The 24627-nt window shown below is 56.1% G+C and overlaps 1 protein-coding gene across 2 annotated transcripts in view; it reads right to left on the bottom strand.

Moving 5' to 3' along the window:
- SDK2 (sidekick cell adhesion molecule 2) overlaps nucleotides 1-24627 on the bottom strand; it is a 254736-nt gene that overhangs the window by 73508 nt on the left and 156601 nt on the right. For both annotated transcript variants that reach the window (XM_057318008.1, XM_026512320.4), the window contains exons 4-10: nucleotides 18871-19018; nucleotides 13152-13285; nucleotides 6455-6566; nucleotides 4499-4689; nucleotides 4273-4356; nucleotides 2365-2559; nucleotides 1116-1232 (exon numbers count right to left, since the gene is read on the bottom strand). In XM_057318008.1, coding sequence (XP_057173991.1) covers nucleotides 1116-1232; nucleotides 2365-2559; nucleotides 4273-4356; nucleotides 4499-4689; nucleotides 6455-6566; nucleotides 13152-13285; nucleotides 18871-19018 — 981 coding nt within the window. The remainder of the gene's footprint in view (nucleotides 1-1115; nucleotides 1233-2364; nucleotides 2560-4272; nucleotides 4357-4498; nucleotides 4690-6454; nucleotides 6567-13151; nucleotides 13286-18870; nucleotides 19019-24627) is intronic.

Here is a 24627-nt window from a genome sequence, read left to right as displayed (position 1 = left end):
AGAAGTAGGCTCCCCACTGAGCAGGGAGCCTGATGCAGGGACTTGATCCCAGGACCCCGAGATCATGACCTGAGCCAAAGGAAGACGCTTAACGACTGAGCCACCGAGGCGCCCCGATGATAACCATTTTAAAGAAAATCCCACCTGTCTGTGCAGAGGGGCATCTCCACGTGCCAGGCTGTGGGGGTGTCTATCTGCACGCATGGCCAGGAATATCGAACCAGTGAGTGTGGCAGGTCCTCACCTATGTTTGTGTCCATACGTGTGCCTGGCTGTGCTTACACTCATTCCATAAATACCTACTGAGCAAGACCATGTGCCAGACCCTGGCCTAGGCCCCAGGGAGGCGGCGGCGGGCACAGCTGAAACTCCTGACCTCGTGGGGCGTCAGGCAGTCGGTGGCATGAACAGGCAGCTTAGCTTGTGTATTTGGAGGTGCAGAAATAAAGCAGTGGGGGGGGGTCGTGGGAAGGTCTGGGGGTCGGGGGCAGGTGAGTCCTGTGAGAAGCTTCATCATAGCAGACTTGGAGGTGGGGGGAGTGACTGGGTGTCTGCACACGTGTGCGTGTGTGTGTGCACGGGGAGAGTGGGGAAGGCGAGCTTTCAAACCAAGGCTGGAGAGGGCACACGGGGCGGGACCGCTTGAGCTCTTCTGGTGCAGGCCTCTGGAGCCCTCCGTGCCTCCGAGGAGGAGGGACGGTCCCCCCTGCCAGCACTAACGGCCACAACCACAATATGATCACCAAGCAGCTATCCTTCATCGGGCTTCACTGCTGCCTGGCACAGTGCAGGCTCTCGTTTCGTCCTTGTGCCAGACTGGGGTATGTGCACTATTGTCCTCAGTTTACAGATAGGGACCTTGAGGCTCGGAGTGAGTAAATAATTCATCCCAGGTCACGGGTGTCAGAAAATGCAGAGCTGGGCCCTGAGCCCAGCAGGGCAGCATGCGGTACATACTGTGGTGTGAGAGATGGATGCCCTCCTGGGGTGTGCAGTGCACAACCTTCACAACTGTACATAGGGAACCCAACCTGGCTGGCTCCAGCACAGAGCTCTGAGGACTGCCCTCGACGGTTCCAGGGCCACACCCTCCAAAGGAGATCAGTCCCATCTACCTTTCTGCCAAGTGATGGCCGGCCGGGGTGCCCCCGAAGTCTCGCAAGCCAGCACCACTGACATGCCATCGATCACTGTGCTGTCCAAGGGGCCCCTGGTGATGTTGGGGGCAATGCCTGCAGAAAGAGACAGTAGCCTCTTAGCTACATCCTGGAGGAGCCTCCCAGCCAGAGGGCCAGGTCCTCGTCCTGCCCCTGCCACTGTGGCTGCTGCCATACAAGGCAACAGGTGTCCTGATGGGGCCCGACACTGGGGAAAAGCCCAGAAGGCTCCAGAAGACTCCCTGTACCATCTGCCCTGTGGAAGGACCCAGGCTACACTACTCCCCCAGCCTTGATTCTTAGGCCTCCATTTGGGGGAAACTGAGGACCCCTGGGGCAGCTCCTGCCCTCCATGACAAGGTAAATGGGATCTGTCCTTCATTGAATATTGAGGCTTCGGTTTCTTAAAAGAAAGAGTGCTAACGGCCAATAGAAGAATGTGACCCCCTGTGCACAAGGCTTGGCCCTGGACAGTCCACAGCCTGGCTGAGCTCTGGGCTGCCTTCCCTAGCCCAGCCCTCAGGGAACTGTCCGGTCAGACGTGCACGGGGGTAGAGTTAGGGAGGGACCAGCGCCAGCTTCAGCGGCACTTATCAGAAGCAAGAAGCAAGATGCTGCCCTGACTGCCCCGTTGGGGCAAACCCAGCCTGCCCCCTGCTCTGTGGCTGCCCTGTTTGGGGACCTCCGTGGGTCTGAGCGATGAGCCCAGACGGGTGACCTGCCGTCTACGGTGTGGCCGCTCATGGAGCATTCCACGCTCCGGCAACTCCAGTAAGAGGGCAGGAGAGCTGCTGTAACCATCAAAAGAGACTCCGAGAGGGCAAAAAGTTGGAAGTGGGGACTGAGATTCAAGCTCTGGCTCCCTTCAGAGAAGTAAGCAAGCCTTCTCTGCTGGGACGGGGCGGCTTCACCCTGCTCTGGAAACCAGGGACAGCTCGGATGCCAAAGCGGGGCCTGTGGTTTCACAGCTGCTTCTCTCAAAGAGCCAGCGCAGTCGTCCTTGGCTCTGGGTTCTGCAGCGCCAGACCTGGGCTGTGAAAGCAGGGGGCATAGCTGGAGGCAGCCACCCCGGCTGCCGGGGGAGAGTCCTCTGGCATCCTATCCCTGCAAAATGCAGCATCTTTTCTCAAGAGGCTGCGGGCTTGGAGGAAAGCGGAGTCCTGAGCGGGAAGGGCCTCAGGGGCAGGGCAGGGAAGGGCCGACTTACTGGTGACGGCCAGGTAGGTGGAAGTCTGCACCTCGCCGGCTGCGTTGCGGGCAAAGCACTGGAACATGCCCGTGTCGTCAGGCACCAGCCCGCTGATCTGCAGGCCCCCGTCGCCGCGCTGCCGGAAGCGGCTCAGCTTCTCCACCTCCACCACGGCCGCGTCCTTGTACCAGCTGATGGACGGTGGTGGTACGCCTGGGAGGACAGACGTGGGCCCACAGTCAGCCCACATCCTGGCTCCCTCCCTCCCACCTCTGAGCCTGGAAGACTGCGAGGGGCGGGGGTGGGCGGTCCCTGTGTGTCTTAGTTTCTAGAGCATTCTCAGAGGTGCCACTTAATGGTCTTGGAAGAGGTGGAAGATGTTCTCAGCGTGGCACTTCTCAAGTTCTTTATAATAGCAGGGGTTCCAAGAAAATTTAGCTGGACTAGTTTAGCTTGGAAATGCTGGATTGGACAAATTAATTTTTTTTAACTGCCATTTGATTAAGGCAGAGCCTGTGGTGTGCTCTGGGAACTTCCAGGCGGGGCCTGGTTTCCCAAACTCACACGCCCGCAGAGTCCCATGTCAAAGAGCACGCAGAGGACGCTAGCGTTCCTGGGGCGGCTTGGGAGCCCCCTCCTACCTGCTGTGCAGGGGGAGGTGAATGGGGGCTCCCTGTCTCTCAGCCTTGCCCAAGTCATACACCCCTGGCTTGGCATGGTCATCCTGCAGGTACCCCCAGCCTCCCCGCTCTTTCTCTCTCTGTTCAAAGGTGACTTCCCCAGAGGAGCTCCTGCACTCCATTCGAAAGAGCACCCCATCCCTCCAAGCCCCCTAAGCCTGTTCACTTCTCCCTTCTCCTTCCCAGCCCTTTTCCACTCTGACGTTCTAGGACGCTGTATTTCTTCTATCTGTTCCACAGGGCACACTCTTCCACGTTGTAACATTTCTGCGATCAGGACATGTCTTACTATCAAAAGCATGTCCTAATTTCATTGACAGCCTTTTTTCTTTCTTAGTGGCACATAAAATCATGGGGCATCTCACAACTCACGGCATTTTCGATGAGATGAAATAAGGTATCTTTGTTTGCTTACTGGTTCGTCTGCCTTCCTCTTAAGAATGTAAGTTTTGTAACGGCAAGGATTTGGCTGTTGGGTTCAGTCCGCACCTCCCCAGCCCGAGAGCAGCATCGGAACACTGGTAAAGCCTCCAAAAACTGTTTGTTGGGTGAATGAATGGAGCTTTGCCTTCCCCTTGTGTGGTCTCGGAAGGGGCGTCCTTACACCCTCCACGGAGCCTCTCCTCCTGCCTGAGCGACGTGCTGCCTCTTTGCTCACCATCAGACCACAGGCCGTGGTGCATGCTCTCTACCTCCCGTCCCATCACCCCAGACTTCACCCCGGTTTTGCGCTGTCCCGTAGCTCAGCTGAGCCAGAAAGAGGGAGGCTGGGGGTGGGGAAAGAGGAAATTCTTCAGGAGCTCTGACAAGGGGGGTTAAGTAGACAGAGTAGGGGAGGAAATGGAGCAAAATGGCCCAGAAACCAGGCGGAGCTCCTGAGGACCCATCTCAGGTGAGATGTACCCAAGTTCTAGCAGTTCTGACATTACGGTAATTTGGCATTGTCTACAACTCCCAAATTATGGGCAATTTCAGTCTGTCACCTATCCTGAAATTACGGTGATTTGGATTCATTTGTAACCCTCAAGTTAAGGTAACGTGGGTTGATTTCCAGTCCTGAGATTATGGTAATTTGGCCTGTTTGTTTCCTGGGGTGTCTGCTCACGGCCAGACTGACTCCCTGCTCAGTGATGCTGCCTGGAGAAGGAAGTGGAATTTAGAAAAGTTTGTGAAGGGGACAGGAAAGGCTGGAGATCTGTGGGGGGGGGGGTGTCCTTGCTCCCCTTCAACCCCACCGCTGTGTTACCTTTGGCCCGACAGGGAATGTCCACCACTTTCTCCATCTCTGCAGTGATGTGTCTCTCTGGCTCCTTGACAAACTGAGGCGGTTCTGTAGCAGAAAGGACCAAGGGAGGGGCTCAGAGCCATGCTCCTTTTGATACAGCCACTGTGCGGGTCACCTTTAAGAAGGCCCCAGCCCTACTGCCCCTACCCCTGGGGGGGGGGTCCCCAGCAGCCCTGCCCCAGCTCACCCAGCACAGACAAGAAGGCTCCACGGATGACGGAGGGGACGCTGCTGCTACGCAGGACAGCCTCACACTCGTAGTAGCCGGTGTCGCTGCCCGTGGGGCTGGGGATGGTCAGCCGGCGGTTGTAGTCGCTGAGGCCGCCCGACAGCGGCACCCCATCTTTCTTCCAAATGATGTGCAGCTTGATCAGGGGCCTGGAGGGCGAGAGGGAAACAGGTTCTCAGCCACAGGGACTTCGAGAGGTGGGCAGGCGTGGGTGGGAGTGCAGGCCCAGAACCCCAGCCCCTGCCTCTTCGAGGGGCGGCACTCTGGGCCTCGGTTTTCCTGTCTACAAAATGGGACAGCTGTGCCCAGGGGTTGTGCTGAGGGCGGGCGCTCTAATGCAGGGAGGCAGCTGCAGCCCCGCCCGGCACTAACTTGGTGCACGGGCCTCCCGAGGACCGTAGCTGCCTGAGCCGTGCGTCTCGCTCTCCTGCCCCGTCCCAACAGAAGCCAGCGGGCAGCACAGCATCAGAGGTGGGGACATGTGATGGGGAGGAGCGGGGGCGGGGGGAACACCCAAGGGTTAAAGAGGGAAAGGCAGGCAGATGGACATACCAGCCCCCCGACTTAGAGGGTGAGTCGGGCACCCCCATCACCGACCCCGGCCCCTCAAGACCCCCTGAGATTGGGTTAGGCCTGCCCTTCTGTTTATTTTTCTATTTTTAAAAGGTGTATTTATCTGCAAGAGAAGGAGAGAGCGCACGCGCGTGCGAGAGCACGGGGAGGCGGTGAGAGGGGGAGGGGCAGGGGGAGAGGGAGACTCTCTAGCAGACTCTGCACTGAGTGTGGAGCCCAATGGAGGCCTCGATCTCACGACCCTGAGATCACGACCTGAGCCGAAACCGAGAGCTGGACGCTTAACCGACTGAGCCCCCAGGCGCCCCAGGCCTCTCTCCTGTTTAGTGCTGGGCGCAGCGTCAAGGGGTGTGTGGGTGTGCCCTCTGGGAAAGGGCTGTGGTCGAGGGAGTCTGGGCAACACTGGCTCGAGTGCCGTTAGGCAGGTCTTCTCTGTGCCCTTAGCGAGCTTCACGCTAAGGCCTTTCCCACCCTCGCGGGGAACCTGTGTCTCCAGGAGCGTACGCCTAGGAACGCTGCTACAGGACTGCTCCCCGGGGAATCGTCAGCAGGAGGTGACCTTGGGGCCCTCGGTCGGACCCCCCGCCCATTGCATCCGAGCACCTTTCCTGAGTACTTAGGAGGTGGGCTCAGTAGTCTACCTATACACCCGACCGGGGAGGTGGGTGCTCGAATCATTCCCATTTCATAGCCGAGGAGACTGAGGCCCAGAGCATGGCAATGGGCCTGGGCCTCGAAGGTGGCCTGTTCTATTGCCACCCTGCTGTTGGCCAGCTGGGTGACCTCGGGCAGGTTGCTTGCCCTCTCTGGGCTTTGGGGTAGTTGTCAGAAGAACAGAAATCGTGTGGGAAGCACAGCATAGGGCCACACGTGATGAGGCTCAGTAATTATTTGACTGTTTCCTGCGTGAGAGAAGGGAGGGTTGTACCTGGCCAGGAAGGGGCTGCAGTTGCGCCCGACCCCAGGTCTGCCCTCCGGCCAAGGCCACCACACGAGCCACCTGCCAGCCCCACGTCCCTGTCACAGCTGCCTGTGCACAGGGACCGCACCTGCCCCTTCTGGGTCGCTCTCAGGGCCACAAGTGAGGCGTTGATATCCTGCACGGACATCTGTTGCCCCGTAACTTCCACTCGGGCCTGGTCTCTCCTCTTAGGCCACAGAGAACGAGCCAGCCCATCCACGCATCACCCCTCCTCCAGGGTAAATGCCCCAACTCCTTTCCTGGGCCCTCACGTGACACTTGCAGACCTTCCTGAACTCAGGCGGGTCCCCTGGAGCCTACAGGTCAGGAGCGCCAGCTGGAGTTAAGGGTGCGGGGGAGTGGGGGGACGTGCTACTCACCTGGCATTGGCCACACACTCCATGGTCACCTCCGAGGTCCCGGCCACCACGCTGGTGTTCTTGGGAGGAATGATGATGGTTGGGGCGATGGGGTCTGCAGGCCCCCCGACATCTGGGGAGAGGTCAGGGGTTAGCTGGAGACAGAGGGCGGAAATCCTGTCTCCACTCGGGAGACCTTGGTCCTCATGGAGTGGGGCAGGTCACCACGGGACAGCCACCCAAGCAGCATGACCTGGGGGTCCCTCTCCCCTCTGCTGAGCTGAACCTGCAGGCATGATCCCGGGGTCCCTCTCACCTCTCCTCCTACCTCTGGTCACGGCTATCTGCGGTGTCCCGCGAGTGCCACTGGAGACCTCCAGAGCCTCCCCACCTTCCTGTCATAAAACATGCCTTCCCCCTTAGCCCCTTGTCCTGTCCGTGCCTTCAAAATCCTTCCCTCCATCCACATCTTGTTAGCTTGCTTCTTCACCGGCCCTTCTTCCACCTGAATGCAAACTCCCTATACTGGGTTGAATAGTAATCCCCCCAAACTCATGTCCACGGCAGCTGGGGACGTGACCTTCTTTGGAAATAGGTGTGATCTAGTCAAGATGAGGTCCTTCTGTATGCGGGTGGGCCCTAAATCCGATACGACGTGTCCTTGCAAGAGGAGTGAATGGAGACACGTTCACATGGACATATAGGGGAGCAGGCCAGGTGAGCACGGAGCAGAAACCTGGAGCAATGTACCTTCAAGGCAAGGCGTGCAAAGGCTTACCAGCCGCCGCCAGGAGCCAAGAGGCAAGAAAGCGTTCCCCCCGGAGCCTTCGGGGAGCGCACAGCCTGCCGACACCTCGATTTCAGACGTCTGGCCTCCAAAACTGCCAGAGTGCACTTCGGTTGTTACAAGCCCCCCAGTCTGCAGAATTTTGTTACAGCAGCCCAAGGAGGCTAATACATCCGCGGGGCAGGAACCTCACGGATCCTTGCTTCAGGCTGAATTAGGTCTCCTCCAAATTCGTATGTTGAAGCCCTAAAACCTCCCTGTGACTGTACTTGGAGTTGGGGTCTTTTGTTGGTCATCACCTTAAATGAAGTCATAAGGGTGGGGCCTTAATCCAACAGGGTTGGTGCCCCGATCAGAAGAGAAAGAGACACCAGAGCTCTGTCTCTGCTGCTCGAGGACACAGTGAGAAGCCGGCTGTCTGCAAGGCAGGAAGAGAGGCCTCAGTGCAACCCAACCATGCTGGTCCCTTAACCTTGGACTTCCCTGGGCTGAAGCCCCCGGCCGGGTAACCTGTTAGGGCAGCCCAAGCTAAGACAGCCTTGCTCACGCCTCCTTCTCCAGCACCGGAGAGACGTCCGGCACATAGCAGGGGCTCACGTATATTTGTTCGGCGAAGGCACCGAATGGACCCGGCGCTATCCCTACGCCACCTCGGGACTGGTGACTGAAATGCAAGAGAACATACCACGAGACGGCTTTATAAACACAGCACAGAACACAGAACTCTTCTAACAGAGGCGGTAGCTTTGCCTTTTGTACTTTTTGAGTTCTTTAAGGAAGTGGCCAGGCTCTTTGTGGGTCAGCACAGGCCCCATACTGGCAGAAGCTCCAATATTCTCCATCCACCTGCTCCAGGGCTCCTGGAAATACAACCACAGGGGGCTTTTTCCTCTCAAGCAAAATCCATCCACTGGGCTCCTTCCCAGGAGGTTCTGGAGACAGCCAACTACAATGACCGGCATGGCCCTGGGAGGGGGGTGGCGTGGGGGACAGTGACAGGACATCCTTTATGGGGAGAGCATGTCATGGCCCCACCACCACTCTGAGCCACCCCAGTCAGCCCTGGGCCACCCCGGTCAGCCCTGGGCACGTTTGCCTGCCTGGACTCCAGGCTTTGCTAGAAAAGGGGATAAAATGTAAAAAATAAAGTAAAATGAAGAGGGAAGAAAGGAAGCGTATAAAGCAAAATAATTGCAACAATATAAAAGCCTCATGTAGGTGCCATAAAGCGCGATCGGATTGAAAGCTGCTGATATAGCTGAATCCATAAAAGTGTGCTCTAAGTTGTTTATTACATGCCGGGGCGTGCAGGTACCAAGGCCCAGATTAATGGGGCAGGAGGAGGAGACAGACAGTTAGAGCCCAAGCGACGCGCCCCACTGCGGAGCCAGGTAAACAGAGCTCAGAGTTGAAAAATAGGAGGGCCACCCCAGGGCCTCGGGGCAACTCGTGGGGTCGGGGGAGACTGACACCTACCCAGGGACCCTGGAGGTCATGCCTTGGTCCTGGCAGCGGCCCTGGGGCTCAAGGAGAGGGACCAGCTGCAGCTGGGAACCCCTGGACCCAGCGAAGGAGGGCCTGGAGCCTCAGCTGGGTCTTGATTTTCTCCAGGGCAGTAAGGGTATACAAATGACCGCATCGCAGGGTTCTGGGAGGTCAGCCCCTGGCTGAGATCTTTTCTGGGTGAGGGCTCGGTACCTGCCAGACTGGGGCAGGCACCAGGACTTCCCCACTGAGACGGGCAGGGATTTGTCCTCATGGTCTGGATTTCACATCAGTGCTTAGTTTATTGGATTAGAGCTGATGGGATGGATGCGGGGAAGAAGGGCTTCGGTGGGGCTGCCAAGCTGGTCTGGGGTGAGCACAGAGTCCCTGGCGTGGAGTAGGTGCTCAATAAAAGATAGTCTGTCCTCCCTGGGGTGTACCTGTCTGTGCTCGGGGACAGCTTCCTTGTCTCCCACCCCCCACCTGCCCAAACCACGTGATGGACCCAGACGCTACCAGAAGGTGGAAGCCACAGACCCTCCAGGGCCTTCCGACTGAGGGTAAGAGGTCCCACCCGTCCCGCCCCTTCCCGGCACCCTGCTGAACCTGCCTCCTCCCTCATTACAGCCACCACCCGCCACCAGAGGCCGGTCATTATCGTCATCCACAATTTACGGATGAGAAAGCCGAGAAAGCCAGAGACATTAAGTAGTTTACTTCCCAGTGACAGTCGCTAATGAGGGACACAACCAGGAATGGGACCGGGTCTCCGGGGCTGCAAACCAAAGCCATTTACCACTCCCCAAATCATCTCTCTGGCTCAGTCCTGGCTCGGGCACAGAGGGAAACGAATCTCCCCTTTGGCTGCCATCCACTCTGCCAGAAGTCGTCTGAAGCACCCACTCAGCCTTCACCCCCAGCTCCTGGCTGCCACTGGCACCCTGGTCCCTCTCCCCCCTGCCCCCACGTATGCATTCTCCTTCCCGTCGCCGGTGACCTCCTGGTTACAAGTCCCCTTTTCTCCGCTCTGATTCTCTTTGACTGCTCTGGACATTTAGCTCTATGCACCCCCTTCTCCGGTACTCCTGTCTCTGAGAGTCCAGGACTCGCCACCCACACTGTGCCTCACACAGTTCTCCCCATCTCTGGTCCCCGGATGTGAAGAAGTCAATGGCCCTTGTCCCTCCCACCCCCACCCCTGGTTCCCTGGCTCCCCCTGATCTCACCAGCCTCCTATTCTGATGTGGTGTGAAGGCAGAGAAGGACAGCTCGGGGTGGACTGGGGATGTCAAAACGACCCTGGTGGCACGGACTTGGCCCTAAGCAGGACACACCATGCTGACAGGTGCTCTCTGCTGGGGGCCCTGGGCTGGCAGCTCCTTGCCCGCCGGGTCTTTGGAGGACCAGCTGGGGTGAGGAGGACAGCAGACCACGCTCGGGGATGGAATGCAGGAAATCTGCCTCATTGGACTCATGCTCTGGGCAGTGGGGTGAAGGGTGCCCAAAGGTCAAGCCAGAAAAATCACATGCAAACCAGAGCAAGGAGGAATGGTGTCTTCCACGTGAGTTCCTGCCGTGGACGGGACCCAGAGTTCAGGAAGCACAGGGCTCCCTACACAGAGGCAAAGTTGGATCCTGCTGCCCTGGGATGATACCAGGCACCAGGAGGGACACACTGTGATGCATTCTCCCTAGGTCACCTCATCGAATCCTCCCAACTACACTTTTGCCGTAGGCACCAGGAAACAGAGGCTCAAGGACCACGTGACTCACCTGGGCCACAGGTCAAGTGCATGTGGGTGGGGAAGGGAGGTAAGTTGCTCCCCTCTCCTGGGCAGGCATCCAACATGCAGGCCACGAACCACAGGTGGCTAGGAGCTCTTGAAATGTGACTGGCGCCCCTTTGATTTAATGGGATTTAATTTGATCTAATTTACATTTAATTAAAAACGGATCCCCAAATCAGTTATTAGAACACTTCTAAGCATGTGTAGAACAACTCGGGTACCCAACATCACCTTTCCAGCTGTAAATTTGATGAAGTCTAAATGCAGATCACGTATTTCAGATGAAAACTGAGCAACCAGAAGATGTGCTCGAAGTATAAAATACATGGAGATTTCGAAGACTAAGTATGAAAGAGAAGCCCAGCGTAAAGTACCTCATTAATATTTTCTGTCGATTGTATGTGAAAATGGTAATGTTTTGGAATGTTGGGGCAAATAAAATACATTAATAAAATTAATTTCCCGTTGCTTTTTCCTTTTTTAAAAATGAAGCGACTGGCAAATTGTAAATTACTCCTGTGGCTTATGTTAGTTTCTGTTGGACAGTGCAATGCTGATTCCTGAGTGTGGGGCCATGGTCCAGGGTTGACAGTCTGTGTGAGGTCACCAGGGTGACCCCTGGGCAGGAGTCAGCTCCCAACTCCACGGGGGCACTGGCCTTGCTCTTCTCTGTTTCTGAAGAGCATGGGCACCCCCCGCCTGTCTGCCCCAGGGCCTCTAAGAAATAGAACTGCCCCCTGGGGCAGAGGAGGGATGAAGGGGTAAGGAGGGGGAACAGAGGAAGGAGCCAGGCTCCCCGAGATCAGTGAGGGGGGCTGGAGCTGGGTGAAGTGGCAATTGCTCCTGGTAAATTGGCTGGCAGACAGGCAGGCTGGGGGATTTGTGTCAGTGACATGAACAGGGTTTTGAAGTGCAATCACTCGTGGGAGGAGAAATTAGCTGAAAATCAGATGATTCTGCTCTTAATCCAGTACAAATCACCACGTGAGAGCAGAAGGCGAGGGGTGATGGGGTGGGAGAAACAGACAACGGGGGGAGGTCTGGGCAGACACTGGGGTCCGGAAGGGTCCGACCCTCCTCCCTCGGGCCAGATGGAGGGTTGGGGTGGGGAGTTGAGATGGAGCAGAGAGTGAATGACATCCACGGTCTGCCCGCAGAGGCGCTGCTTAAGGCCTGTGAAGAGTGGGTGAGGTGTGGGGGAGGAGCACAGAGTGGGGGGCTCCAACCTCTGGTCCCAGGGTAAACTGAGTCACCCAGGAAGATGCCTGGCCTTGACTCAGACCGTGAACATTGCCTCTTTCCCAATGACTGAATTCTACCAGACTCCAGGTTTCTGATCACTGGAGAATATAGGGGGGAAAACATCTCCCTCTGATGATTAATCCTTTCCCTATAGAAACGGCAGCCCCACGTTATGGCTGGGCCCCAGGCTACGGGAACCAGACTGAGACCCTGGTCCAGGTCAATGTCAGAATAGGTCAGTATCCTGAATGGAACCCTCCTCTGTGCGTTCAGGTGTCTTTCTAGGCCGACTGGAATCTGGGGTCAGGGAGGGAGAGAGTTCCAGGGATATGGGAAGGGGTTCTGCTGGTGCTTAGAAGGCCCAGGAATGGACACGGTAAGGCTGAGGAATGATCTGGGCTTTCCAGACATTGGCAGACAGAGGCAGAGATCAGGGGAAGGACACAGGAAGGCCCCATGGAGACCCACACCCTCATCTTGCTGCTGGCAGCTGTGTCCCCACGCGACCATGGATGATAAATGAGACTTGCTTTTGGAGCAGGAGTGGTACAGATGTGAAGGGACGTGAACATCTGGCTCCCCCAGCTTGTGTGGCTGTTCGGCTGCTGCGGCAAGCTCTGGTCCCACATACTCGGTGCTTCCGGGCCTGGGCCGGCTGCCTGAGCCACCCCACCCACCTTCTCTCTCCCAGGGATGGAGCGCAGAGGGAGGGGCCAGGCTGGCTGGCGAGAATCAGGCCAGGGAGGGCGTCCCAGCATTTCCACCAGGGATGAGACACCTGCCTTCAGTCTCGGCGGGACAAATACCTCTTTGCCAAAGGAGACCCAAGGAGCCACCCCTTTCCATTTGCTACCATCTGTTCTCTGCCACTGGGGAGAGCTTGGCCCGTCTCTTCCAGGGTGCGGGGTGGTTTCTGGGATGGGCACTTTCAGGCAGAAGCCTGGGCGGGGAACCACTGTTCCCATGAGCGGAGACGGCCTGGCTCTGAGCAGAAGCCGTGCTGTGTACGTACCAGCTGAGCAGAGGCTGTGAGCGTAGTTCTCTCGAAACGAGCTCCCCAGCTCCTGCGTGCTCTGTCGGCACCTGAGCCCCGGAGGTGGCCTAACCCACACACGCACACTCTCTCCCTCCCTGGGCCGCCGGCAGCCCTGCTAACAGCCAGCTCAGCGTCCCCTCCCCTGAGGCAGGATCTCAGCTTTGTCATGGGAACGGGGTCCTGCACGGCTCCCTCCTTGCTTCCACCCTCACGCTCCCGATGCTGGGACTCCTCCTCCTGTTCCTCGGAGGCCCCTCCGCTGCCCTCCTCTAGCCTCCCCCCTCTGCCACCATTCCATCTTCCCAACGACCCCCTGGAGCCCCGTTCCCAAGATTTAATGATGCGCTCCTCCATCCGTCCCAGGCCCGGCCGCTTACTTACTCTCCACGGCAAGAGTGACGGGCTGGCTGGTCTTGTTATCCCCGTTCTTGTCATTAACAGCCTGTACGTAGTAGCGGCCTGCGTCGGGAGCCACCGTGGACAGGATGACGAGGGTGTTCTCCAGGGTGATGGCTCTGCGAAGAGGAAAAGGATCCATCTGACAGGGGCCCAGGGGCTCTGAGCATTGGAGGATGGGCGCGGGGACAAGAAGCTGGCGGCCCTCAGAGCCCCTCCTCCAGCCCAGCTCCCGAGAGCACTCACTGCCTCAACTTCAGCACGCTTCGTCTGCAGAGAATCGCAACATGCTGCCAGTGCTGGGGTCAGACCCAAATTCAGCATGTGCACAGAGGTCCGAGACCATCCCCGTGAAGATTCCCGGCCCCCACTCCACACCTGGCCCCCGGCGTCCGAGCCCCCGCGGCCTTCCGTCCTCTCCCATGGCACAGCTTTGATGCTGAGTGTGACCCTCTCTGCACTGGAGGCTCCAGCACCAAAGAAACCCATTCAGTGGAATGAATGAATGAGGAACGGATGACGAGTGATGCTCGTGCATTTAGAAACGAGCAGGATCATTCCAGAATCAATGCCTTAACCTAATCCTACATTGGCTGGGATTGATTCCAAAGCCACAGGTGGCCTGTAACACCGATGTCGGGGGCTTCATCTGTCCCCCCAGCCCCTTCTCAGGGTGTCAGGTGCTCCCTTCTTGAAGCTGGTCAACAAGGATGAGACTGGCTGCGGGCTGAGGAAGGAGTCCGGCCGGGCAGTGGGGTGCAGGTTCCCTCTGCTGGGGTCCCACCATGCGGCCCCGCAGTACCTGGTCTGCAGGCAGGGAAAGGGGCCGGTTCAGGCGGGAAGCTGGGGACCCCACCCAACGTGGGGGAGACAGCACCGGGAGCACTGCCCACGCCCGCTCTGCCCGGCTCCCCCTCTCACCCGTTCTCTCGATGACAAACAAAACCATTAGTTTGTCAAGTCTATCTTGGATTTTAATGTGATGTGCCCGAGACAGCTGTTAAACATCCTTAATGTTAGTTTAACAAGGACAGACCCAGTTGAATTCTTTTCAAATTTTCCCATTAGGTGAATGTTACAGAGTTTTAAACAGGCTCTCAAATAAACATCCCTGCTAATGCCTCTCTAGCTAGGCTGTGCTGGTGTCCCCTCTCTCCTGGTTTTGGGGGGTTCATGGGCTGAGTCTCACACCATCAGCGGAGCTCTGGGAAGTAGGAAGGGAAAGCCCTCCTGCCCCAATTCTTGGTTACCCTAATGGTATCCATTTTTTTTTTCCTGGAGGAAAACCCCCCTCCAGCTAATGAGCTGATGGAAAGTATGAAAAAGCCAGGCTAAAATATTTTAGAAGTGATGAGCTGGGGCAGGAACGGGGACCGTTTCCCTACACGGAAGTCTCCTGCAGAGGTCCTTGTCCTTTAGTGTAGCTCGTGGGGCAGGCCAGGAGAGGGGAGGAAGGCTGGGCTGTGTCAAGGGCTGGGGGCAGCCCTGGAATGAGCTCTGGCCCCAGCCTCTGAGGAGCACATACCCTCCTCCATGCTGAACCTCAGTTTCCCCATCTGTGAAGGGGGCGGAAGAAATGCTTCTGAAGATCCCTCCCAACCCTGAGATGGAGGGATGCTGATTCCTGCCACTGCTTCGGTCCTGTCCCCATCTGGCCTCTCACGCAGCCCTCACCTGCCACACAGTCCAATGTCAGGACTAATGTGGTGACCAGCAGTGCGCCCGGACCACTTGACGGGAGCTCCCCACCCTCTCCAACACCACGGCACTGGAGGAGCCGGCTGGATGAAGTCTCTGGAGGGTGGGTGCACTGGGCATGGCCGGGTCCCACTCCCCAGTGCATCTGCCTGCCCTGAACCCCCTCTTGCCTCCAGGGAGGGTTCCCATTTCCAGTGCTTTCTCTCCTTGACCAGGAAGACCCACCTCACCCCCCAATCTCTCCTTTTGCTCTATTTTATTTACATTATGATGGATCCTTCTAGGTCAGTGGTTCTCAGTCAGGGATGGCTTCACCCTCCAGGACATTTGACAATGTCTGGACAAATGCTGGTATCACAGCCGGGGGGCTGTGATAGGAACTAGTGGGGAGAGGTCAGGGGTGTTGCTAAGTGTCCTACAATGCACTGGACAGCCTGCACAACAATGATTTATTGGGCCCCAAATTTGGATTATGCCGCAGTGGAGATGCCCTGTCCTAGGTGGGATGGCATAGTGGATGGAGTTCATCCATCTGTTTCAGGCTCCCCTTCCATTGAGATGTAAGCAGCTGGGAAGCCAGGTGGGGCAGTGGGGCCGGGCTGGTGGGATATGGCGGAAGGTATGTGCACTACTCCAGGCTCAGACCCTACGAACCCCCTGTGCAACTCCTAGGTTCTCCCCGCTGTCAAAGCAGGGCAACTCTGAAGCTTGGGTTGAGGACGGCAGAGCTCCTACCAGCCGGGGCCCTCGAATGACTGTGGGGGAGTGTCCCTCCCCTTCCTCGCCTCTGCTAGGACTTTAAATGAGCACAAAGATACACTTCTCTGGTGCTAAGCCCCCAGGATTTGGGGGTCTGTCTGTAATTGCAGCTGGCGTTGCCTTGACTAGCACTAGAGGCAAGGAGAACACTCTGGATTGGGACCCTCAGAGTCAGGGATGGAGCTCTGAAGGTGGCAGAAGGACTGGGAAGCCCTCATGGCCTTCGACCTGCCCTCCTTCTGCCCTCAGAAGGTGGTTAAGGAAGGTCCCTGGACTGCTGGCCCTCTGCAGGATGACCACCCCCTCAATAGATGGTTCTGGAATGACCCTGTACACCTCACTTCCCAAGTGCACAGAGCTGTTTCTGGCACTCAGAAGGGCTTCTGACCTGCTACACCCCAGACTGACCCACTTTGAAAAGAAGCTGCTGGAATTCTCGGGGCATGGAGGTCAGGATTCAACTCTCGGGCCGGGGCGGGGTTACATTTTCCAGCCACACTCTTCAGGCTCCCATTTACTAGATTTTTCCCACTTCTCTGATTGGCCCAGCTCCCGCCCCACCTTCCACCCACTCCTATCAAGCCAGCCCTTTTTTTCTCAGGTCCATGGGGGCCCAATTGATAATTTAATTAAGAATAAAAGAAATCACCCTAGAACCTGCCCAAAGCCCCCAGCATGTGTCTTTGTTAGGCATCTTGTCTCCCTTTCAACAGCGAGCACCGGGGCACCGGCGGAGCGCAGCTAATCGGCGTCCCTGTCCCGGCAGCGAGAGCAGCCTCGCGGAGAGAGCGCCCGCCGTCGGCACCCCTGCACACCCCTCCGGCTGATAGCGCTCAGCAGATACATATCTCTGGCAAACAGACGCCGGAGAATTTGCTTCCAGGGACCTTTCCTCTCAGCCATGAATATTAATCCGCTGTAATTTGCTGAGATACAATCTCTCCAGCCTTCCCCCATGTGTTTGGCTGGAGTGTGGAGCGGGTGGGAGGGTGGCGGGTGTGACCGTAAAGGCGGGCATGTGCGCGCACGCCAAGATCATTCTGTCCTGGTGCCAGAGGCTGTTGGGATTGGAAAGGGGGTGAGGACAGAGGGTGGGAGTGAGAAAAGGGGGTGGCAAGGTGTCAGGCGCGGGGCGACGGGAGTGAGGGTGGAGAGAGGCTCTCACCCGCCACAGCGAACGCAGTAGAGACGCGCCCACGAGCCCGCCCGCAGCCACGGCACCTGCTCTTGTGGAACTGTCATGGCACTGCTCTTGCCTCAGAGTCTGGATGGGGCCTCGGCATCCTTCTCAACACAGTATTCCAGGCAGCCTCTGCCAACCGACTGGCCTGCAGGCTGCCATCACTGATACCCCTGGAGCTGTGTGATAACCTCAGAGAAGGGGGTTAGGGAGGGCTGAGGACTCGCCTGTCTCAGCACCTGTGTCGGGGAGCACCCCCCCATTCTGCAATGCAGCCTCACTGTCTGTGTTAAGGGTAAACCAGGCTCTGCTGGCTTTACTGACCCTCAGTGAGGCGCGAGGAAGCCTGAGCCGACTCATACAGCATGAGTCCGTCCACCTGTTAACCTGGGGGGGGGGCGACTCCAATTCTCCCCTGGCTCCGGAGCCACACCCTTTACCATGTGACTTTGCGGGTCTTCCCACTCAAGAGGCAGAGTTCTAGCAGGTGACTCGCTTTGACCATCGGGATGTTAGCAGAGGCTTGGCAAACCCACGTTTCTGCTTCCTCCCTGTTCCTCTGCGATTGCCGGGAGATGGCTCGCTGGCTGGGGGCTGGGACGTGCGGAGCAGGGCCCCCCGGTTATTCTAACCCGTCAACAGTGAGCCGACCCCAGGCTAATCAGAGAGCCCGAGCCAAGGTCCCAATCTGCACATTCCTATGACAGGTCAAGCCTACTGCCTCAGGTCCCTGGGACCTTTCGTTAGGCAGCATTACGGATATATTCTAGGACAGCGGTTCTCAGTGGTGGCTGCACGTCAGAAACGGGGGAGCTTTAAAAAAAACCAATAACTCAGCGCCCGGGTACACCCCATTTTAACAAACTCAGAATGTGCAGGGGGTAGGATCTAAAGATCAACACATTTTAAATTGTCCAAACGATTTTAACAGGTAGCCAGGTTGAGAATCACTGCACTGCCAGGACCAATTCCCTACACGAGCAATCACGTTATCCTCCTTCTCTCCTTGTCTTTGTCCCCGATGTCACAGAATTTCCACATAAGACAGAATTAAGGACCCTGCCTCTGGAGTCGGCCAGCCTGGAGCTAGCTGTGTGAGACCTGGCAACGCAGTTCAGCTCTGGGGGCTCTACGGTCCCCAAAGTGGAGACACAGCCAGCCCCCTCCCTGGACTGTTGTGAGGGTCGTTCCTCTGACGGACGCTCTTTGAGCGTGCGCTCTGGGGATCGAAAGGGGAAGGAGACAGAGCGTCTCTTGCTTGGAGGTGCACACCCATCCTGGGGGAGAGGATGACGTGTGTGTGTGCTTAGCCCAGGTTCGAGGACGCAGCGGCCACTCAATGAACGACAGCCGCTGTTCGTGTCGGGATGAGGCCTCTCTCTCACCAAAGGCAAGAACCGTCCACCTCGGCTCCCACTTCCCACAGAGACCAGGACGGGCTCCACCCACAGCTGACCTGTGGCCCGAGGAGACCAGGACAAAGGTGGTCTTTCTTGTTTTCTGGGAGGGGTGGGGAGAGCTGGAGTCCAAAGGGGAGAGCTTGGGCTGGCTCCAGGCCCTGAGGAGGGAGCAGGAGGGCCGGGAGCGTCCCTGGAGGAAATGCTTTGCCCCTCGCCCGCTCTGGAGGTGTTGGCTCCCTGGCTCCTGCCCACAAGCCCGGCTGCCACAACCCACGCCCTGGGCCACACAGAGGGGTCCTTGTTCATGCTGAAAGGGCCATGTGTTTCTCTCCCTGCCGGGCCTGCCCTGGCCTCCCGCCTCCTTGCAGCCAAAACACACTCAGCCACACCCGCACCCCACACGGGAAGCCGCCGGGTGGCCACCCTGCTGGGGATATGCCCGCATCTGCCGCAGATGGGAATGGCTTCTGTCGCTGCCTGTTGGGGGTTTAAGTGCTTTGGGGCCAACGCCCTGGGGTTCCCCAGGAAGGCAACCAAGCTATTGCGTCTCTAAGTCTTCACACATGTGTTCCCAGAAGCCACCCTTCTCTTGTCATCCGGGAGGTCCCAAGTCCCCTCTCCCACAGGGCGAGCCCCCCCCATGTCCCCCTCCAGAGCAGGGCCTCACATGCGGCTGCTGGGTGGGATCTTGCGGCCGTCCCGGAACCAGGTCACCTGTGGCCGTGGGAAGCTGGCGATGCGTGGGGCGCGGATGACAGCTGCTTCTCCGTGGGAGACACTCTGGTGCTTCTCGCCTTCCTCAAAGCTCCCCATGTCTGCGGGAGGGAAGAGCATACGTGGGGGTCAGATTGCCTGCTCCTGGGCTGGGAGTGGTGGCGGCAGGATGACTGTGGGGGGAAGGAGGCCACCGGGCTCAGGCCACCCACCTGACCCCATCACCCCACCCCCTAAGCCCATCATTATGACATGGCCCGCTTCGTGCTTTTGGGGCTGATATCCATATATCCATGAACCAATCAATTCATCCAGCAACCACGAAGAGGTTGGTCATGATATCACCCATTCTACAAAGGGAAAAACTGCCCAGACAGTCTCAGAGAAGTTCCTTGACTTGTCCAAGGGCACATGGCTAGGAAGGGGCAGAGCCTGGATTTGAACTCAGATCTGAGTCTGGAGTCTGCCCTACAGGGCACTCGGGGTTTCAGCGTGAGGCACATCTTGGGGATGGTTTCCTAGGTTCTTGATGGAGGCAAGGTTGGGCACACTGGGGAGAGTGGGGTCTTGGATGCTCACAGAGTGTGGAGATGACTTCCCTCCTCTGCCTTGGGTGGGAAGTGTATGAGGCTGCGTGCAAGTGTGAATGGAAACACCATACTGCTCTTTTAAAAACATGCCTCCCCGCTGGCAGATAAGGAGGGGAACATTTATCCTAGCTCTCACATGTCAGCCAGGACGGGAAGAGAGCGGCAGAGATGAAGGCAGGAAACTTCTGGTTGCTCACCTGCCTGCTAGAATTGGGGTGGGGTTTGATTCTAGTAGCAGAGGGTTACAACGGGGTACAGGAAGGGGTCTGTGCTGAACATGATGACCTTTGAACACTAACATACATCCTTGCTACTCAAAGTGTGGTCCGTGGGCCAGCGGCATGGGTGTCACCTGGGAGCCCGTCTCAAGCCCCACCCCAGACCTACTGCATCTTCGACAGACCCCTAGTAAAGGTTGTCCATGTTCAAGTGTGAGAAGCATCACTGCCCCCAACTTGGCCACATTCCAGTTAGAAAAAGTGCTGATGTCAAGTTCTTGAACCTGCAGACTTCTGTTTCCACTGGTTTGGGGTGTGAGCTGGCCATCAGCATTCCCGTGTGCAATCAGGTTCTGACCACTGAACACTTAGTTGCATGTCCCCACTGCCTGCCGTCCCCTCCCTGGCCAAGGGGGCCACGTCCTAAGCCACCTGGTCTCCTGCTGCTTTCACTGTTATTTCTCCAACCCCTCGAATACTGCTGCCTCTTCTCCCTCTCTTTCAACCAGGCATCCCCCAGCCTGGCTAAACCTCAGAATCCCCCGAGGGGCCTTTAAGGTCCGCTGAAGGGTGGGTGGGACTCAGGTGTGGGTATTTCTAAAGTTGCTCAGGTAGTTCCAACATGAGCCAAGGTTGAGAACGACGGTCTGGGCTCAGGCTAGCAGCTCTTAACACTTTGATGGGTCTCAGAATCCCCTGGGAACGTGGTAAGCCTGCAGATTTGTTCCCACCCTTCCCCCTCCCCAGGGCACGGAAAGGCCCTGCTTCAACGCACCTGGATCTCTGAGTTTTTGATTCACTCTCTCCAGGATGCTGCTACAGGCCAAAGTTTGAGAACCATGGGCCTATCCTCTCTCTTTCCAAAGCCCTGGGGTCTGTTCTCCTCCTGGCCACACTGCCCTCTTGGAGGCCTCCCCTCATCGAATGGCTCTGACCACGGGCCCTCTGCAAAGACTCTCATATCTGCTCTGGCTCTTCTCTGAGCTCCAACACCCAACACTCGATTTCCAACAGAAAATGTTGGCATTTCTTACCTCCTCCTTGCTCTCTTCTGTGAACAGCTCCCACCTGCACCAGCCCTGGAGCCTTTTGTGATGCTTTGCTTTCCTTCCCTGTCCCCACAAAGTCCTTTGACTCTTCCTCTGGGATATCCCTCTCATTTACCAAGCCCCCCCTGGCCCCAGTTCCCACAGGCCCACCACCAAGCGAATCCCGTTACTCCAGCTGCTCTGAACACCCCCCAACAAGGTCCCCATAAGCTCCACCCCACCCCTCCATCTCTCACACTCTTCCTAATTAATTTTTTCTGGACATATTGCCGACTTGCTCAGAAACTTTGGGATCTCCTCATTGTCCCAGGAAAGTCTAAATCCCCTGGCTTGATTCAGGTCCCTCCCTAATCTGACCCCAATCAACCTTTCCTGTCTTCATGCCCACAGCACATCACGTGCCCTCCCGCCACACTGAATTACACCCCGCTTCTCATCTCAGGCCTGTCCTTGTGTGGGGTCCCTGCCTAGAATGCCATGAGAACAAGCTATGACTCACCAAGGTGCCATGATTCAACAGCATCTCAGAGGGATCCAGCCAATGAAGGTTCTCGAGAAAGAGGATGTGCTGTTGGCATCCTTGTTCTATATTTGGCAGGCAGTAAATGTAATGGTAATGGCTTTGGAGTCCCTGAGACTTGAGTTCAAATCCTAGTTCTGTCTATTAGGCATGACCTTGGGCAAAATTTTGACCTTGCTGAACTTTAATTCCCTCTTCTGTAAAATGGCATTATGAAGAGTACCTTCCTCATAGGTTGTAGTCAGGATTACGGGAGATACTACACGTGTGTGTCACAATCTATCTTTCCAAAGACGGCTGCACCAGTATTTATCTCCCATCCAAACATGCTCTTCTTATGAATGTGCTGGAAGTGACGGTATACAACTTTCAAGGCTAGGTCATCAAAAGGATGCAGCTTCCCCTTGGATCCATTTCTCTGTCCAGACACATCTACTTGGAATCCAGCCGCCATGTTGTAAGGAAGCTCAATCTGGCCCACACAGACATGGGAAGGGTGCATGAAAGGAGGAAGTGAGGTCCCCAGAGGACAGCCAGCGCCCACACTGGACATGTGAATCGATGTGTGAGCCCTCACATAATTTCAGTCCCCAGCCTTTAAGTCTTCCAGTGGAGACCGCAGTCATATACAGTGGAGATGAGCCATCCCTGTTGTGCCCTGTCTAGATCCAAGGCTCACACACTCGGTGAGCCTAATAAATGATCGCCATACACCACTACGCTTTGGGGTAATTTGTTACGCAGACATAGAAACTGGAAGAGCATATTAAAGTGCTAAAAATTATATCTAATGTTTGTAATATTAAAATATTAGAGTCGTATACATTTTTCACAGCTTAGTTGAAACAACGACCTCTTCAGCAAAGATTACCCCATGCCACCAAATGGAATTAAAGAACACAGACGGCTGCACACTGACCCTACAACAGCTTTCTTTCTGGGTGGACTTCACATGCATGTAATCCTCGTGCTACCACGGCCAGCTCGACTCTACTAAATACACATTTTTAGTTGTTTATTAATTTCCATTACTTGGCTCTGTCTATAAAAAAATTGCATTAATAAATCACATTGATTTCAGTTCTCACAATAATTTTATCTATTTAAAAAACTTTTCACAGAACTCTGAAGATATATTTGAACAATTTAAAGCAATTTCATGGTAATAGTGTTTCTTTCTCCCCTCTCTAGTTTTATTAGCTCCATTTCGTCAGTGAGGAAATTAAAGCTCATGGAGATAGAGTGGCTTATCCAACGTTAAGCAGTCAGGGCTGGGCAGGGCCAGCATTCAAACCTGGCCCCCTCCCTGCATTTCCTCTCTGCTTCTTTCATAACTCATCCCCCACATTAACATGCTTCATGCACACCCTTTCTCTCTCCCTACTATACCATAAACTTCAAGAGGCATCGCGTTCATCAGCAAGTCCCTACAAGGCACCTGGCCCTGTACTCTGCACACGGTAGGTTCTCTCAAAACTCACCCAATGCCATCACGCAATGACTCTTACTGAGCCCCTACTGTGGGATGGATGAATGGAGGGAGGAGGGGATGGATGGAGGAAAGGAGGGCAGGCGAATGGATGACTGTACACGCATATACAGGTATGTATGTATGTATGGTGAGAGGGACGGAAGGAAGGGCACAGCTGGTCTTGGTAGGTAATGAAGAAAGACCTGGTCCCTACCTTTGTGGGGCTTAGAGTTTGCTCGTGGAAACAGGCACAAGCAAGCCAACCCACAGACAAATGTTCAGTGACATACTGTGACAACCGTTAGGAAGGAGAAACAGGGCTGTTCTGTGAGAGGCAGCAGCAGGAGACCTACTTTAGCCCGGGGGCGGTGGTGGTGAGGCTTCTTCTAAGCAGAAACATAAATAAGAGTAGGTGTTAGCTAAGAGTGTGTGTGTGTGTGTGTGTGCGCGCGTGTGTGGTGGGGTGATGGTTCAGATGGAAGAGAGTGTGTGAGGGCCAGGAGACAGGAGAGAAGGGCTAGGCAGAGGAAACAAAAGAACATCGATAGGGCAGGGAAGCGGGTTTGTTCAGTGGATGATGGAGAGATGGAGAGATGGATGGATGGATGGATGGAGAGATGGAGAGATGGAGGGATGGATGAATGGAGAGATGGAGAGATGGATGGATGGATGATGGAGAGATGGAGAGATGGATGGATGGATGGATGGAGAGATGGAGGGATGGATGAATGGAGAGATGGAGAGATGGATGGATGGATGATGGAGAGATGGAGAGATGGATGGATGGATGGATGGAGAGATGGAGGGATGGATGAATGGAGAGATGGAGAGATGGATGGATGGAGAGATGGAGAGATGGAGAGATGGATGGATGGAGAGATGGAGAGATGGAGAGATGGATGGATGGAAAGATGGAGAAATGGATGGATGGATGGATGGAGGGATGGAGGGATGGAGAGATGGATGGATGGAGGGAAGGATGAATGGATAGATGGATGAGTAGAGGAATGGACAGATGGAGGAAGAAATGGCTGAATGGAGGGATGGGTGAAGAGGGAGGGAGGGATGGTGGGAGGAAGGGAGGGATGAATGGAGGAATGGGGAAGAGGGAGGGACGGATGGAGGGAGGAGGGGACGGATGGAGGAAAGGCGGGCAGGAGGACGGATGACTGTACATGGTGCAGGCATGTACGTATGAACGGTGAGAGGGACGGAAGGAAGGGCACAGCTGGTCTTGGCCCATGTTTTGCAGCTGATGCTCTCCTCCACGTTTCCATCCCACATCTCCCCGCCTCACCATGGCTCGCAGGCCCCCGGCGCCCTCCCATTCTCTCCACTGCCTGGAGTCAAGTGGGTTTCCAGGACATGCTCAAGGAGCCCCCAGCTCTGCTCACAGGCCACAAGGCACAGTCAAACACACACTGAACAGCAGCAGCAAGGGGCCAAGGGGGTGTCCACTCAGCCGGCCAGTGCAAAAGGAAGGCTAGAAGGAGGGAGGCCACACGCTGGCAAAGCCTGGGGCCCCAGGAACCCCTGGGAAAATGCACACACACTAAGGCGGAAACAGATCAGAGTTTTCGCACTTGCTCCCCGAGGTACCGGCTTGTTAACACACCGTGTTCTGCCTGCAGCACTGATCCACCTTTCCCAACGGATTCCCCAAAGAGCAAAGAAGTGTAAGCCTGGGGCACAGATGGAAGTGGCCTCCAAATTCCTGATGTCTTTGTTAACATCTTAAAAGGTCTTGTGAAGTACGCATTCCACTTCAGGATACATTCATGGCTTTTATTTATTTCTAAAACATTTTTTTATCATGAAATATGTCATGCGTACAAAAGAGTGCATATAATTATATGTACACT

Source organism: Ursus arctos, unplaced genomic scaffold, assembly GCF_023065955.2.
Source record: "Ursus arctos isolate Adak ecotype North America unplaced genomic scaffold, UrsArc2.0 scaffold_24, whole genome shotgun sequence".
Lineage (NCBI taxonomy): Eukaryota > Metazoa > Chordata > Mammalia > Carnivora > Ursidae > Ursus > Ursus arctos.
This window is presented reverse-complemented; position numbering and strand designations above follow the sequence as displayed.